Consider the following 18,460-nt stretch of genomic DNA (forward strand, 5'->3'; position numbering starts at 1 on the left):
TGGAACTCAACCGATTTTCATCTCATTGATTCAATTGATCTAATTGAGGTGTTTAAGATTATTAAAGGAGTTGATAGGGTAGATAGAGAGAAACTACTTCCTCTGGTTGGGGGAGTCCAGAACAAGGGGGCATAACCTTAAAATTAGAGTTGGTCATTCTGGGGTGATGTCAGGAAGCACTTCCTCACACAAAGGGGAGTGGAAATCTGGAACTCTCTTCTCCCGAAAAGCTGTCGAGACTGGGGGGTCAATTGAAAATTTCAAAACTGAGATTGATAGATTTTTCGTAGGCAAGGGTGTTAAGGGTTACGGAACCAAGGCGGGTAAATCGAGTTAAGATACAAATCAGCCATGATCTAATTGAATGAAGGAACAGGCTCAAGAGGCTGAATGGCCTACTCCTGTTCCTATGTTCCTATACAATCTGGCAAGTTCTATAACAGATGAGTGATCCGTTCCGACAGATTACTGCCCAGGTGGTGAAGGTGAAAATTTACCTCTACATGTCTATCAACCTGTTTGTCAAGGTGTGCATGTTTCTATATGTCTGTCTGTATCTCTCACTGAGCCTCTCTATCTGCATGTATATGTCTGTGTCTGTCTGCCTGTGTGTGTATGCCTCAGTCTCTATTTGCATGTGTGTGTCTATCTATGTTCCTCACTCTCATGCTCTATATATATATATATATATATCTCTGTCTGTAAGTAGAGAATGACATGACGTATATTGGATTATCGGTATATAATCAGAAAGTAAAGTAAAATTGAAATTCCATGCAGTCAAATATTTAAAATTTAGAAGGCTTTTGACAAAAAAGTGCACAACCACAATGGAGCAGGGAGTTGGATAAAAAGGTTCTTTGTACATTGTGCTTAAGCCATTTCCTTAATAATTCACTTATGCTGTCTCATGTTGCAGGTACACTGCTGTTGCCATGCCGATGCTTTATAACACTCGGTACAGCTCCAAGCGAAGGGTCACCGTTATGATCTCCACTGTCTGGGCCTTGTCCTTTGCCATATCCTGCCCATTACTATTTGGACTGAATGACACAGGTAGCAACACGCTTTAATTGAAAATAAATTGTTCTTATTTTCCTATTTGAAGTGTTATTCTGTTCCTGCTACAAGAACAGTTAGATGTTTATCTTCAAAGTTGCAGCTAGGATTGATTTGAATAATCTTAAAGTATTTGAAAAGGAGGGATATAAACTGATACAGAGAAAGGGCAAGGAAATGGGATTAGATTAGATTAGATTGTTCCAATGAAAAGCTAGCATCAGGACTGGTGCAATGGGATGAATGGTTCCCTTCTATGCTGATTTCTATGATGCTATAAAATACACGCACAGACATACACACGTGTGTGTACATGTGTGCACCATGGGAACGCCATCACCTGCACGTTCCCCTCCAAGTCACACACCATTCCGACTTGGACATATATCGCCTTTCCTTCATCGTCGCTGGGTCAAAATCCTGGAACTCCCGACCGAACAGCACTTTCAACAGACGGACTGCAGCGATTCGATAAGAAGGCCCACCACCACCTTCTCAAGGGCAACTAGGAATGGGCAATAAATGCCGGCCTTGCTAGCAACGCCCACGTCCAGAGAATTAATTTTTTCAATTTTCATTCTTGCCGCTGTGAAGAGTTGCCAAAGGGGAGGTCAAGCACTTTGTAAAAGGAAGCAAAAAAAATCTATAGCTCCAATAAATAATAGATTTTACTAGGATAATTTCACTAATTCCTTTCATGGTGAGGTTGGAATATTAAGAGCTTGCCATTTAAGGTTTCGGCAGTTCAAGTTATTTACACTCTGAGGGTTTAAAATCTCTCTGGTGTCACACTGACTAAGATATTTGCATCAAATACCTTTATGCGATATTTTAATGCAGCCATTAGCCCGTGTAAAATAAACAACTACGAATATTGCGCGAAATAATTTTACGTGAATGGAAATTAAACCCTGAGTTGCAGTCCAGTGACACAGGACGCTGATGCACCGGGTCACCATGCCATAAGGTGGTACGGTGCCAGTTCCAGGTAGCCAGTTCCTACTATAATGTTAGCTGTGGCTCAGTGAGTAGCGCTCTTGCCTCTGAGTCAGAAGGTTTAAGTCCCACTCCAGTGACTTGAGCACAAAATCTAGGCTGACACTTCAGCACAGTACTCAGGGAGTGCTGCACTGTCAGAGGTGCCGTCTTTCAGATGAGTCATTAAACCAAGGGCCAGTCTGCCCTCTCAGGTGGACATGAAAGACCCCATGGCACTATTAGGACGTTGAGCCAGGGAGTTCTCCCCGATGGCCAGGCCAATATTTATCCCTCAACCAACACCTAAAAAAAAAATCCCAATGATCTGTTTGTGCGAGCTTGCTGTGTGCTAATTTGCTGCTGCGTTTCCTACAGTTTGTACACTGGCCAACTTTGCTTCCGAAATTATTGACAGGAGGTGATATTAAGCGGAGGTAACTGTTGTTCCAGGCCAAGAGGATTCTTAGCTTGGAAAATAATGGATGCCAACCAACAGTAGCCTCTGATGTTTCATTTTTCACAAATGAGCCAAATTTCACTTAAATGTGCGAATAATCTTTGAACCATTTTCTAAATTACAGACACCAGGGACGATGCCATCTGCACCATCGTCAATCCTGACTTTGTTGTCTACTCGTCCATTTTCTCATTTTACATCCCCTTCATTGTCACGCTGCTGGTGTACGTCCAGATTTACGTTGTACTGCGGAAAAGGAGAAAGCGCGTGAACACGAGGAGAAGCAGCAGGTTTGAGTCGGAAATCCATGCGCCATTAAAGGTAAATCGTTGCGACAAGGGTGACCGTTGTATGTTTGCCCAATTTTCTTGTACATCTGATTGAGACTTCTGGGTCCAAGCCCCTTCCGAGGATTTAGGCATATAGTCTAGGCTGACCCTCCAGTGTAGCATCGAGGGAGTGCTGCATTGCTGGAGGTAACATACTTTAGACAGGATATTAAACCCAAGTTGTTGCTTACTTGTTCCGGTGGTTCTATTGTATGTTAAAGATCCCATGGCACTATTCCAAGAGCAGAGAATGCACCTGGTGTTCTGGCCAACATTCCTTCCCCAACAAACATTACCAAAAACACATTACCTAGTCATTCATCTCATTTCTATTTTTGGGATATTACTTTTCACAAAATACCTGACTCATTTGCTTTTGTAACAGCTCTGCACCCCAAAGTAATTCATCATCCATGAACCACTTTCAGGGCTCGGTTTCCAACTTAGCAAATACGTCTCATTTTCCATCACTATTGCCCCTCACTTCAATGTATTTTGCATTAAAATTTTATTTGATGTCAAAGTAACTTACAAATTAGATGGTGTAATGTGCAGGAATAAATGAGGAATAAAAAACAAATTTCTTTCACTGCTGTAATAAATGTTCTATTTGTACATTTAGGATAAATGTACTCACCCAGAGGATGTGAAGCTGTGTACGGTAATCGCGAAATCAAACGGGAGCTTCCCCGCCAATAAAAAGAAAGTGGTGAGTATCGTTAATTCTATCATCTTGTTGACTTATTGTAGTTATATCCTAGCCAGCAATCTCAGACCAGCATCTTATAGAGTGTGACGTATAGTTGGAAAACCCAAATTATACTGTCAACTGCGTATCCCTGTGGGTCGCCCAGAGATCAGCTATAAAGGATCTGAGTGTACGCTTACTTGGACCCACATGCAGAGCTCTGCTCTATGATTACCTAATTTTAACTTTCGGTAAGCACAGGCTGGACCAACATTTTCCTCATGATCAAAAAAGTTAACTTGGGAGTCAGCTCGAGGCTGGGCTCCCAAATTCTCTTGTTACTTTTGTGTCACTGCACAGCTAGAACATCGCATCAGTGTGAAAGTGGCACCGTATCTGAACCCTTTGTTAAACGTAATCTCTAAAAGTAGAATCATACAGCCATACAGCACAGAAGGAAGCCATTCGGCCCATCGTGCCCGTGCCTGCTCTCTGCAAGAGCTATCCAATTAGTTCCACTCCCCCCTGCTCTTTCCCCCATTGCCCTGTAAATATTTTCCCTTTTTAAGTATTTATCCAATTCCCTTTTGAAAGTTACTATTGAATCTGCTTCCACCGCCCTTTCAGGCAGCGCATTCCAGATCATAACAACTCCCCGAGTAAAAAAAATTCTCATCTCCCCCTGTTTTTTTTGCCAATTATTTTAAATCTGTGTCCTTTGGTTACCGACCCTCCTTCCAAAGGAAACAGTTTCTCCCTATTTACTCTATCAAAACCTCTTATAATTTTGAACACCTCTATGAAATCTCCCATTAACCTTCTCTGCTGTAAGGAGAACATTCCCAACTTCTCTAATCTCTCCACATAACTAAAACCCCTCATCCTTGTGAGAGTATTTTTTTTTTCAGTTTCTGCAACATGAATATTTTGTGCAGAGCTCGCTGTTGAGTAGATTACATTCTGTCCCTGTTTAGTGAGCAGCAGTTCTGAAGAACATAGTGGCAGAATCAGAAGTTAAGCAGATTTGCTCATTGAAGAGTGACTCAAACACCAATTTTTAATATTGCTTAATGTCAGTACATTAAAGCCCAGTCACAGCATCACATAAAGAAATACTGATAAGAAGCACCATTCAGTGTTAAGCACTGTTTGTGTGGAGTCCGTTCCTGAAATCAGTCTTAAATTTGCCTTTCGCCAGTTCACTTGGTGAGGAGTTTTGAGCAGGCAAAAAGTCTCATTAAAGAGACAGTTGGATGCTGTGATAGAGGAGCTGTAGGTTTTTACAGATGGATGGATAAGCTAAGGGAGACAGAATGGTGCTTCTTATCAGTATTTCTTCATGCAATGCTGTAGGTGGGCTCTAGTGTACTGACATTAAGTAGTATTAAAAAATGATGTTTGAGTCACTCTTCAATGAGCAAATCTGCTTAACTTCGGATTCTGCCATTACGTTCTTCAGAGCAGCGTTTCGCAAGTTTGAATCTGTGCTTCTTGCAGTAGTGCTGCAGATTTTCCTCTCCTCTACTGTTTAGTACCTTACTAACTGATCTCCCTGTGTGGGCAAGAAGCTGGCAGATGGAGTATAATGTGGGGAAATGTGAGGTTATTCACTTTGGTAGGAAGAATAGAAGAACAGAATATTTTTGTAAATGGTGATAAACTATTAAATGTTGGTGTCCAAAGAGACTTGGGTGTCCTTGTACAAGAAACACAAAGAGTTAGTATGCAGGTACAGCAAGCAATCAGGAAGGCAAATGGCATGTTGGCCTTTATTGCAAGGGGGTTGGAGTACAAGAGTAAGGAAGTCTTACTACAGTTGCACAGGGCATTGATGAGACCTCACCTGGAGTACTGCGTACAGTTTTGGTCTCCTTATCTAAGGAAAGATATACTTGCCTTAGAGGCGGTGCAACAAAGGTTCACTAGATTAATTCCTAGGATGAGAGGGGTTGTCCTATGAAGAGAGATTAGTAGCATGTGGTCCAGCCAGTTACACCCTGAGGTCAATTTTGAAGGAAGTTTCTGTAGATTGGCGGCTGCTTGTAAATTCCTGGCTCTTGTCTTGGGGTCAGAAAAACTAACTAGAAATCAAATTTCAATGAAATTATTACTTGTTTTTTAAAAAAATAACTTTTAGAGGGATGTATGAATAATGTTTCGGAACAGTTCGGCTGCTACCAAGAGTAAAATTAACAACATCAGACCTGGCTTTCTATGACCCCTGTATGCCCGCTTGTCTCTCACTCATAAGCCATTTGTTGAGTGATATATGAGATTTTTTCCCCCAGGCTTTTCTGGTCTTATAATTTTTCTGCCTCTAGTTCCCCCCATTGCTCATTCTCCTTCTGCAGACCGAGGTTGCCATTAATTGTCAAGGCACACGGGTTGGGGGCAGGGGAGGAATTTCCTCTGTGTGCTGTGTGTAGTGAAATGTAAACCCACTTGTAAAGAGAAGATCCCCAACACCTTGTTGGGACGTAGTGGAGCAAGCTTTATGCCACATTCAATGGTGCTATATCTGATCTGGAGTCCCTAATGTGGACTGTAGATTTCCAATGTAAAAACTGCTTCGTTCCACAGCATTGACATCACTGCCCACAAAAATTAAGCAAATGAATTCCTAGTTCCCATGACATTAAGGGTAAAAGCCCAGAGCGTTCATCACACAAAGAAGTAAATTCACCAATCCTACCTCCAAATCAGGAGCCACATTCAAAGGAAGGGACAGGCTGGAGAATCAGTGCTACAGCATTGTAAGTATTGAGTCTGACTCACACTTCCTTTGAGTGTGCCTCACCACTGCGAGTTTGGATTGGCAAATTTAACCGAAAGAGACCAGACTCTACGTTCAGTCTGCATTGACTTATCTTCAGCCTTCCTGGATGGCCGAAGGGAACATCAGCTAAGCTTCCTGCTCTCGGTCATTATCCAGCGACTCCTGCTGGACTGAATGGATGCTGGCTGAGGAAGGCACTGGATTTGACTGTAATGCCCCCACAGTCGAATAGCTTGCTAACACTTACTATCCAGGATCACACATGAAAAATGGCCACTGGGGTGAGATACTGGAGAGGTACAGGCACCTGTGAGGCTGTATTTTTTTTTTATTCGTTCATGGGATGTGGGCGTCGCTGGCAAAGCCAGCATTTATTGCCCATCCCTAATTGCCCTCGAGAAGGTGGTGGTGAGCCGTCTTCTTGAACCGCTGCAGTCCGTGTGGTCATTCTAGTGCAGTCATTGGTTTCAGGAGAGGGGACAAAAAGAAAAAAAAGCAAATAAATTGTTTTACAATTGACAATTTTCAAATAAGTAACTATTCAGCTGTACAGAGCCTCGGTCAGACTCCATCTGGAGTACTGCTTTCAGTTTTGGACACCGCATCTCAGCTAGGGTTGCCAACTCTGGTTGGGTGTGTTCCTGGAGGTGTGATCACGTGACGTTTGATCATGTGATATCTGATCACTCAATGTCTGATCATGTGACGCTTTCCCACACTTTGCAAATGTTGCTGCATTTACCCGCAATTGAGTGTCTTTGCTCGTAGTTTTGTGCTAGCAGTTGTTGTGCAAGAACTTCCTAGAACTGGGAGGCAGTACACGAGCGGGTGAAGGAAGTACACAGGTGCAAACACCAGGCATGACGCTTCACTTTTCTCCCGAGTTGTCTTGCAGCAGCCCGGGAGATTCGGCTTCTATTCCAGGAGACTCCTCAGGCAATCCTGGGGTTGGCAACCCTAACCTCGGGAAGGATATATTGGCCTTGGAGTGGGGTGGGGGGGCAGCGCAGATTCACCAGAATGAAACCAGGGCTTAGAGGGTTAAATTATGAAGAAAGGTTGCATAACTTGGCTTGTATTACCCTTGAGTATAGAAGATTGAGGAGTGATCCGATTGAGGTGTTTAAAATGTTAAAAGGATTCGATAGGGTAAATATGGAGGAACTATTTCCTCTGGTGGGGGAATTAAGGACAAGGGGACATCATAAAATTAGAGCCAGGACATTTAGGAGGGAAATCAGAAAGCACATTTTCACTAAAGGGTAGTAGGAATCTGGAATTCTGTCCCCCAGAAGGCTGTGGATGGTGGGACAATTGAAGCTTTCAAGACTCAGCTCGATAGATATTTGTTGGGTGAGGGTATCAAGGAATTATTGAGTTAAGGTGGGAAAATGAAGTTGAGGTACAGATCAGCCATGATCTAATTGAATGGCAGAGAAAGGCTGATGGGCTAAGTAGCGTAATCTTGTTCCTATCTTCCTAAGTTCCTAAGAAAAATGATGTATTATCTTGGTGTAGATTTGCTACTCAATGTCTTCACAAGGTCCATTCTTACTGGCATTTATTTTCAGTGGCCTAACATGCACATTGCATATTTATTTGGTTTTGTTTTGGGATATTTGATCCTGGTCCAGGAAGCGGTGAACCACCAGGAAGAGATGGAGATGGAGATGATGTCATCCGCTAGCCCACCGCTGGAGAAGACCAAGCTGAAAATGGCAGCTGCAAACCGCCAGCTGGCTGTGCCTTCTCCCTCCAACCAGGGCGCCAGCTCTAGTGTGCCGTCACCTGCAGGCAGCCCAGCAAAAGGTGAGAAGAACGGACACCCCAAAGACATAACCAAAGCAGCCAAAGCTTTTGAAATCCAGTCAATGCCGAATGGCAAAACAAGAACTTCACTCAAGACCTTGAGCAGAAGGAAGCTGTCACAGCAAAAGGAGAAAAAGGCAACTCAGATGTTGGCTATTGTCCTCGGTTAGTACTGTCCTCTCCTCATTCATTTTTTAACTGGGGTTCTGCCGCTAACGTATTCTCTCATTTTCCTTGCTGACTATTTGGAAAATTACATAGAACGTACAGCACAGAAACAGGCTGGTGTTTATGCTCCACACGAGCCTCCTCCCTCCCTACTTCATCTCACCCCATCAACATATCCTTCTATTCCTTTTGCCCTCATGTACTTATCTAGCTTCCCCTTAAATGCATCTATGCTATTCACCTCAACCACTCCATTTGGTAGCGAGTTCCTCAGTCTCACCATTCTCTGGGTAAAGAAATTTCTCCTGATTTCCTTATTAGGTATATTAGTGACTATTTTACATTTATGACCCTAAGTTTTAGACTCACCCACAAGTGGAAACATCTTCTCTACGTCTACCTTATCCAACCCCTCATAATTTTAAAGACCTCTATCAGGTCACCACTCAGCCTTCTCTATACATGTCAGTTTGCTCAGTACCTTCACCTCTGAGTCAGAAGGCTGTGGGATCCAGGTCCACTCCAGCACATAATCTGGCCTGACTTTTCAGCGTAGTACTGAGGCAGTGCTGTAGCGAGAGAGGTGCCATCTTTTAAATGAGACGTTAAACCAGCCATCTGCCTGGTCTTTTTAAAGAAGAGCAGGGAGTTCTACTCAGCATCCGGGCCAACATTCATCCCGCAGCCAACATCACCAGAACAGATTAGCCAGTCATTTATCTCACTTGCTGTTTATGGGACCGTGCTGTGAGCAAAATTGGCTGCTGCGTCTTCCTACAAAACAACAGTGACTGCACTTCAAAAGTAATTCATTGGCCGTGAACCATTTTGGAATATGCCGAGGCTGCGGAAGGTGCTCTATAAATGCAAATTCGTTCTTTAAGTAGAAAAGGCTGTACATATAGTTCAATTGGTTAAGTGTCGCAGAGGGGATTTGGCACTGTAACATTCCACTACGAGCCATGATTCTAATCGATACTCTGCACGGTGTTTCTGCATTTGTTACCTTACTTCCTCTACAATCTCTCTCTCTCTACTTGAATTAGACACAAGAGTCAGCCAGATGTGATGCCTTACCTACAAAAAAAAATTTAAAAAAACAGACTGATCCATTGGGCTAAAAGATGGGTTTTTATACTTAAAATCAGAACCTCTAACTTGAGAAAGTACTTTCCATCCTGGCCAAAAACCCCTGCAAGAGGACTTACTGGTCCTTGCTCCCTAAAAGCGTGAAGCGGCAAATCACACAAGGTCAAGGTGTTTACCAGTATAAAATAAGTAGGTTAGTGCTGGTGTTAAAACAGCAGAGAGAGGGATATCATATAAACACATTAAGTGTTTGTCCGCTAATATCCCCAACAGTGTTTCGTAGGCTCCAGAAGTCTTTTTGGATGGCAAGAAGTGAGTATATTGCTTTGTTAACAGATTATCTGGTTCACTCTTAAAGATTTCGATCTTGTTGAGTAGGCTATAATCTCTCAACGCATCAAATGTATCAAATGGTGTCAAAAACCAAAGTAGAGAATAACATGACATGACGTATATTTGATTATTGGAGGAGGAGGAGGAGAAGGGTGCCCTTAATTTCCATCCTTTGGAAAACTAATCCTATTCATGATGTGCATTGTCCCCACTCCTAAACTTGCCACTAAATTACTAGGTACAATCCTTCCAGCATTGATTACCGATCATTGATGATATCATGGGGGAGGCTGGCTATCAAAAGTCATGGAGATGGTGTGCTGGATCTACAGTAATATCAGCAGACGTAAGATCTCATGGAATGAGAAAAGGTCATTCAGCCTATCAAGGCCACTCATTCCACAGACTATATACAATCTATCTGATCAAGACTCTGTCCAGCTCAGTTCTCAGAGGAATTGTAGGGCTGGAGGAGGTTACAGAGATAGGGAGGGGCGAGTCCATGCAGGGACTTGAACACAAGGGTGAGAATATTAAATTCGAGGCATTGGTGGATCAGGAGCCAATGTAGTTCAGCCAGCATAGGAGGTGATGGGTGAAAGTTAGGATACGGACAGCAGAGTTTTGGATGAGCGCAGGTTTATAAAGGGTGGAAGATGGAAGGCCGGCCAGAAGAGCATTGGAATAGTCGAGTCTGGAAACTAAACAGTTTCCTCAAAGGTGTCATCAGATTTCAAATGAAGTTTGCCTTCAATGTTGGATGCTAATCTCTGCTTCTCTTGTTTCTAGGTGTCTTCATTATATGTTGGTTGCCATTCTTCATCACCCACATCCTCAACATGCATTGCAGGAAATGCTACATCCCTCCAGCCATGTACAGTGCCTTCACCTGGCTGGGATATGTCAATAGTGCCGTGAACCCAATCATTTACACCACCTTCAATGTGGAGTTCAGAAAAGCTTTCATAAAAATCCTTCACTGCTGAAGAATTTGCCCAACAGATGTATTTGTGCCACATTTCTTTCTTCTAAGCTGCACCCTGAAAGTGTACAGAGATAGCTTTACTTGTCAATGACACACCATGTATGCTCTTCTTTAAACACGAACTGCATCTACCTTGTGTGTCATTCTGGATTAGAAAAAGAATGGAGAAAACAGAAATTCATTCATTGAGGATACTACGGGGCTTTGTACCTCTTTACATATGATGACATCTGACCTTCCAGCACTGAAAGTCAATGCCATGATGTAAAATAATTCCATCTGCATGGCTAGAAATTTCCATGTAACTACTACTCCATGACCACCAAAAATTGGTCTAGGGTCAGTGAACTTTGCTACCTGATGGGTCAATGGACCAGTGAATTTTGGATTGGTGAATAAAAAGCAAAAGTGGTTCTCATCAGTAAACATCAGACTCTTAAGGGCACCGTCCTCTTGCCCACTTCAGAACAGTAGCTCGGAGCATCAGGAACCTCTGCCCAGCAACAAGAGATGGCGGCCCAATGCTGCAATACAACAGGATATAAAGAGCTTGTGTTATACTTTGAATGTAATCACTGAAATTAGTGTTGGACAAAGGAAGTTTTTGTTATTCAAATCATTATGGACTGGTTGTCTGGGGCAGTGTTTTCAAGTAACAGATTCAAACCCTGAATCAGTGTTCACTTAGGCCAACCACAACAGTTCTAAGACTGGTCAGTGTTTGTTTATATCTAGCTTAGAAGTGATGTCCTGAAGTTAGCAATGGCATAAGGCTCTCCCAGAGGTGAGCAAACCAAATGCGCTTAAGGTCAAACTAAACTGAGATCAAACTCCAGCCAAGTCAAGTTAAAAATGTAAAATTTGCCATGTCCTTTTTCACATATGTAGAATAATGAGAAGCTGGGAGTGTCATAAATTACGATAGTTTGATATCAGCAATTGGTCTACTACAATATGTCTCAGTGTCTCTCAGCTAGGAAGGGAAATTATCATCTAGGATTCCCACTCCTGATCCAATGATTCTGCCTGGGAACGTGAGTGGTGTGAGCATTGGATGAGGCTATGAAGCCCGCCAGGGTCAGAAAGCCTGTTGACACTCAAGTCGAGCTTCCCATTTCAAGAATGGCCACTTGAGCGAGGTAACGAAGGGTATCGGTGCCAGTAGATCATACCCTGGCAATGGATTCAACAGAGTGGAGGGAAGAACATTCAGAAATAAATTAAAATACCAATGGTGAAGTTCGAGCAATTTCGAGGTAACATTGGTGTCTTGAGATTGCCACTATGATTGAATTCCCTGGAATCATATTTTATACAATGTATATCATTTCATTGGGTTGTGTGATCTTGTATTGTACTTCAGGCATTTTTAGGACAGAGGTTGTCACAGTGTGTTGCACTTCCTTAATGCTTGGTGCAGTTCCCGAAAAGGAAATTATATTTTGTGATTTCAGTAATGAAATTGATGAAATTCATAGTGGTTTTCAAGGATTTTGCAGAGGTAAGGTAGCAACAGAGCTGTGAGATGGAAATATATCAATGGCACCACATTATGTCTATAACACCTCCACTCACCTAAACATTGAAAACATTGAAAATATTGATGACTTTTATGTTAATGTTCATGTCGGGATTTTAAAGCTGAGTATCTAATCACCAATACCAACGCTGAGATAAGAGTTAAGGAGGTGATTTTCAGACTATCAGTTATTAGGACATTTTAACCAGAGATGTTCAAACTGCGGCCCTGGAAACCCGGCCCTCAAAGCCTGGGCAATTCAGTCTTATTTGTGCCAATATTTCTTACTCGTTGGTTTGTCCTGTTTGAATTTTTTGAGGCCTGCATGTTTAGTACCGTTACTGCGTCAGAACACTAAGGGCTGTTAGTATCTACAACTTGAGATAAATGTAAGTTAATAGGAACATTGATTTAAACATTACATGTGGCCCACAAGGCTCCATAAAACACGCCTATTCTACCCACAAAGACAAAACGCTTGGATACAATAAACAGGTATCCAGCAATACTGCCCAGTCAGGAATGTTGCCTGTTCCGAGCCCTAACATCGTAGTTTACTGACAGTCAGATGTTGGTTGAAATTATTCAATTTTGTTACCTCAACATGTGGAAGCAAAGTAATTGAGCTATATTAATGGATGTGACCGGTGGGCAAGAGAGAGAAAAACCAGAATGCAAAGATGACCACATTTTTCAAGAGTTGAATTGTTTGTTCTGGTCAAACAATTCCTCATAGGAGTCTTTTTGGTACAAAATATGCTCCTTCCCCGTCCCTCCCCCAATCCCCAACCACAGACGAGAGAAGGCTTAGACCACGATAACACATCAAGTCAACAAAGCTTCTAAGATTCCATGGAGCGCCCGGGATTGTTATGAACATATCAAATATCTCAAAGGCTGGCAAGGATAAAAGTCGATTACAACAAAAGAGCCACAACACAAAGAAGCAAAAAGAAAAAGAGAGAGACTTGATTGTCCAAACTACATGATTACCAAACATTTCAAACTTCTAGATATGAAAGACAGTATTTTCCACAGAATCATAACTGGTAAGTCTTATTAAGTGACTTTCAACAGTTTACCTATGTAGTGAAAGCAGTGTTCACAATGTCTTAATCCACTTGTTAACATTTTTGCAAAGTCATGTAGACACATGAAAATATTCCTCTGCTCTACATGAACTATATGAATTATTCTGTATCTTACTGGCAACTGCATTAGTTCTTTTCTACGCAACTGTAGTCCAAAGGAATTAATTAAACATTGTACTTGTCTTCACAGAGAAGCCAATTTTGTCTAAATCTGCTGAATCCAAACTTGAGGCAGTTACCAACTTGGAGGACAATGACAAGTCACAGGAGGATGCTAAACCATCATGTGATGGAGAACCAACTTCAGCCAGCAAAGACATGCCACTTCGAGTCCAGAGTACACACTATACTGACAAATGGCAGGAAAGCATTCTGCATGTCACTGGTTATTCCTCCGGTCCATAGAGTTTTTAAGAACAAACTATCAGACTAGAGGCAGATGTTTGCTCTTCAACGCTCCCACGACTATCCCTGAGGCTGTTGGAGGAGGGTACAAAGAAGCACATCTGCTTCATTAATAGCCACGTTCAATTGAACTGGGCGCAACTGGCTCTTGAGTCAATCTGTCCCCTACACTGATGTAAAATCAACAACATTCCTCCATGCTGCTCTGGGATGTTGTCCTTTGGAGCTACCTCAAGCGCCTTTCTGTGGGATTTCTGGATCAACCATCCCCTGTGGCTGAAGTGGCCCCAATCCAGAGCACCATTCTCTGGAGCATCTACTGGGTGGTAGGTCCTTCCAAAACTTGGCAGCTGGTACTTTGTAGTTTGCTGAAGAGGACAAAGCAACATATTTAAAAAGTACAAATCACAGCAAATTATTATAAATATGGAGCTGGTGTGGCATGGCAATCATTGCACAGAAAAATATAACTTTTTTGTTTTTTTTATTTGCTTACAGATACGACATAAGCTGATGAGGATAATTCCTCTAGTAGACAAACTAGTTTGAAAGGACAAGCCCAAATTTACTTCACCTGCTATATTTATCTGATCCTTGAAGTAAAGAGTTTTATTTTTCTCACTTCTGTCTCGTGTCCTTTCCCCTTCCTTGGCAGATTTTTAATCTATTTCCATGCGTAGATTTGAAACCTTCTGAGTGATGCCTGATGGTTTCCGGAATATTCAGTCACATTTGGCACTTCTTTACCCTGTAGGTTCTGCCAGGACGAACATGTCCATGTAGACCATGGCTTGACCTGGGCCAGTTGGAACAGAGAAATGATCTTCTCCATGTAAAATGGGGCGTTTATATCCATTTCCAATGTCTCCATTCGGAACAATGCATTAATGTAATGATACACAGTGGGTCTGTTGCATATAGAAAGTTAAAGTTAGAATCATAGAAAGTTATGGCACAGAAGGAGGCCATTCGGCCCATCGTGTCTGTGCCAGCCAAAAAAGAGCTTTCCAGCTTCATCCCACTTTCCAGCACTTTGTCCGTAGCCCTGTAGGTTAATGAACTTCAAGTGCACATCCGAGTACTTTTTAAATGAGTTGAGGGTTTTTACCTCTACCACCCTTTCAGGCAGTGAGTTCCAGACCCCCACCATCCTCTGGGTGAAAAAATTTCTCCTCAGCTCCCGTCTAATCCTTCTATCAATTACTTTAAATCTATGTCCCCTGTTCACTGACCTCTCTGCTAAGGGGAATAGGTCCTTCCTATCCATTCTATCTAGTCCTGTCATAATTTTATATATCTCAATTAAATCTTCCCTCAGCCTCCTTTGTTCCAAAGAAAACAATCCCAGCCTATCCAATCTTTTCTCATATCTAAAATTCTCCAGCCTTGGCAACATCCTCATAAATCTCCTCTCTAACCTTTCTAGTGCAATCACATCTTTCCTGTAAAATGGTGACCAGAACTGTATGCAGTACTCAATGTTTTATACAGTTCTAGCATAACTTCCCTGCTCTTATATTCTATGCCTCGGCTAAAAAAGGAAAGTATCCCGTATGCCTTTTTAACCACCTTATCTACCTGTCCTGCTACCTTCAGGTATCTGTGGACATGCACTCCAAGGTCCCTTTGTTCCTCTACACCTCTCAGTATCCTCCCGTTTATTGTGTACTCTCTTTCCTTGTTTGCCCTCCCCAAATTACCTCACATTTCTCTGGATTGAATTCCATTTGCCACTTTTCTGACCATCTGACCAGTCCATTGATATCTTCCTGCAGTCTACAGCTTTCCTCCTCACTATCAACCACACGGCCAATTTTTGCATCATCTGCAAACTTCTTGATCAAGCCTCCCACATTCAAGTCCAAATCATTAACATATACACAAAAAGCAAGAGACCTAGTATTGAGCCTTGCTGGACCCCACTGGAAACAGCTTTCCAGTTGCAAAAACACCCATCAACCATTACCCTTTGCTTCCTGCCAATGAGCCAATTTTGGATCCAACTAGCCACTATCCCTTGGATCCCATGAGCTGTTACTTTTTTGACCAGTCTGCCTTGTGGGACCTTGTCAAAAGCCTTTCTAAAATCCATGTACACTACATCAAATGCGTTACCCTCATCGACTCTCCTTGTTACCTGCTCAAAAAATATATTGTACCATGCAGAAAAAAGTCAGCAGTATTAATGCACGTTGCCTCCTCATGCAATGGTAAAGTCTGTAGATCATTAAAAAGATGACTTGAATCATATTGATTTTAGTCTCTTGGCATTCTGAAGGCTTGGTACAAATATGACTTGTAGTACGATGGCAATACACAATGGAACCAATTAGAATATGCAACATGACTGAAGTTGATTGGATCCACCACCAAATAATTGATTCATTTGGTGTCTCCACCATCACAGAATATTATTGAGTTAAATCTACTGTGGAAGTTGTGACTTGGCACTAATTTCACCCAAAGCAGTCTCAATGCCTGCACTGCCATTTTAAGCATGGCCACAAGTAGCAGTAAAAATAATTACTGACAATCCCAATCCTACCCCTAACCCTTGATTTTTAAAAAGCTGATGCAGTGGTGCTCATTTGTCACTGCATTTCCCTATTTTCTCCTCATAAAGAGGAAAGTTGTACTGACACTCACCGTTGGGAGTTATTCTGGAGGCATGTGTATCTTGCACCACCCAACCAGAATAACTAAACACAAAAGGGTGTGCAGTTGAAAGTCCGACAGCACCAGGAATAAGTGAGAGAAATGGTTTTATTTAACATTAGAAAGCCCCACATTTTGTGTTTTTGAGTCAGGAAACACAATCCGGCAACATTAGCCATAAAACCCTTTGAGATAGCACTAATTAGATGTCTTTATTGACAGAAAATGGGTGACGGTATGATTTCATGTTTGTATTGATGAGTTTTTGTCTGGTAATGGCAGATCCCAGTTGGGAGCTCCAAGTCCAAAGTCTACTCTTACTTGGCATTCACACCCAGTTTTCTTGACCTGGCCAGAATATTAGGGGCAGGAGAAGATAAACAGGCCTGGAAGGAATCCCATCCCACATCCCTGAAGTGTGTTTCCGTGTTAAGACACAGAGATGACCTTGGTTGGACCGTCCCACCTTTCCGAGGTTGAGGGCTAAGTTAGTTAGCTCTTTTTTATTAAATATTCTCTAAACATATCTTTTAAATAAGCATATTTTAAAATACCCCACAGAACCCTATTTACAAAGCACACGACTGACATCTAAAGGCCGATTTTAACCCCTGGAGGGAGTGGGGGGGGGCAATCCCCCGCGGGAGTCCTCGCGGATTTTAACAACTGGACCTCATTTAAATGTCGCTGGTCACTTGCTTGACCCTTTTGGGTAGAAAGAGGCAGCTGAGGGGACGAAGAGAAGGCTGCCGGCAGCAAGGTAAGTCCAGGAGAAGGTGGGGTATTGCACAGGGCTTGCAGCAAGGGGCAACAGAGGCCCAGACTTCCCTTGCACACACCGTTTTTTAAAACTTACCTTAAAGGGGCCACGTCCGGCTTCCCGACAGTGTTACCTGGCGAGACAGCCGCGACGGGCACCCCACTCAGGAGCGGGTCAAGTTGCCATCGGGCGTCCTGAATAATTCATGGGACCCCGAGTTGCATTTATTAACGAGGCTCCTTCCGGAATCCGGGGGGAACCTCAATCAGCGTCAAAACCAGCGGCGTAAATTTGGGAATGAGGAGGAGCGGAGGGGGAAATGGAGCCACTCCATTTTAACTGCTCCTCCACTCCTTTCCTGCCGATCGGGGAAGAGTTGAAATTCCCTATCTAGTGAGAGAAATTTGTATAATGCACCACTTCAGTCCATAAATTTAAATCATCGCTGTTTTTTTATGTTTTTTTGGGGGTTTAATTCCAAACCAATGATGAACTTGGTTCTTGCACCTGGTTCCATTGGGTCAGATTTATGAAAATGACGATGCAGAAACTTCATTTTCCATAGTTGTGATGTAGCAGTCAGGATCAAAAAGTAATCCAATCTATAATAATGAACCATTTCTTTCTCAAGGGCATCCATGTATAGAAGCACAGTGAGAGACCAGCGAAGATAGATTATATGCGTCTTTGAAAATGCTGGCGTCTGACAAAGAAAAAGTCCAGGGGCAAAACATGAAAAATGGTATAAAGGGAGGAGAAAGGAGACAGTTCAAGACATATCCAGGGACCTAAAATGCTGATATCCAAACTCAAATCCCAGTATCAACTGATATTTTTACTCCTGATTTCAGGAGGACCAACACATAAGCATATGGCCACAGTCTACCTGTCAACCCCAGAAATCCAGCCCATGAAGACCAGTTCTATTTGCACAATATTGCTTACTCGCTGGATTGTCCTGTTTGAATATCATAGGCCTCAGAGGTTCAAAAGGGGTTGTCCTTAGAACTGTTGCCTTACTGGCAGATAAATCCTAAATTAGACACCAATACAACAACAACAACTTGCATTTATTTAGCACCTTTAATGTAGTAAAATGTCCTAAAGCGCTTCACAGGAGCATTATCAGACAAAATTTGACACTGAGCCACATAAAGATGTATTAGGACAGGTGACCAAAAGCTTGGTCAAAGAGATAGGTTTTAAGGAGCGACTTAAAGGAGGAGCAAGGTAGAGAGGCAGAGAGGTTCAGGGAGGGAATTCCAGAGCTTAGGGCCTAGACAGCTGAGTACACGGCAGTCAATGATGGAGTGATGAAAATCGGGGATGCGCAAGAGGCTAGAATTGGAGGAGCGCAGA

At 42.5% G+C, this 18,460-nt stretch overlaps 1 protein-coding gene across 2 annotated transcripts in view; it reads left to right on the plus strand.

Annotated features, from left to right (window-relative positions):
* Positions 1 to 12,061, plus strand: part of LOC137301291 (D(2) dopamine receptor B-like) — a 28,348-nt gene extending 16,287 nt beyond the window's left edge. Inside the window, exons 3-7 of one of the 2 annotated variants that reach the window (XM_067970747.1) lie at positions 920 to 1,056; positions 2,619 to 2,815; positions 3,446 to 3,532; positions 7,922 to 8,261; positions 10,476 to 12,061. In XM_067970747.1, coding sequence (XP_067826848.1) covers positions 920 to 1,056; positions 2,619 to 2,815; positions 3,446 to 3,532; positions 7,922 to 8,261; positions 10,476 to 10,672 — 958 coding nt within the window. In that variant the 3' untranslated portion in view covers positions 10,673 to 12,061. The remainder of the gene's footprint in view (positions 1 to 919; positions 1,057 to 2,618; positions 2,816 to 3,445; positions 3,533 to 7,921; positions 8,262 to 10,475) is intronic. The other variant, XM_067970746.1, reaches the window with a different exon arrangement.
* The last annotated feature ends 6,399 nt before the right edge of the window (positions 12,062 to 18,460 follow it).

The sequence above is a fragment of the Heptranchias perlo genome, chromosome 33, assembly GCF_035084215.1.
Source record: "Heptranchias perlo isolate sHepPer1 chromosome 33, sHepPer1.hap1, whole genome shotgun sequence".
Taxonomy (NCBI): Eukaryota; Metazoa; Chordata; class Chondrichthyes; order Hexanchiformes; family Hexanchidae; genus Heptranchias; species Heptranchias perlo.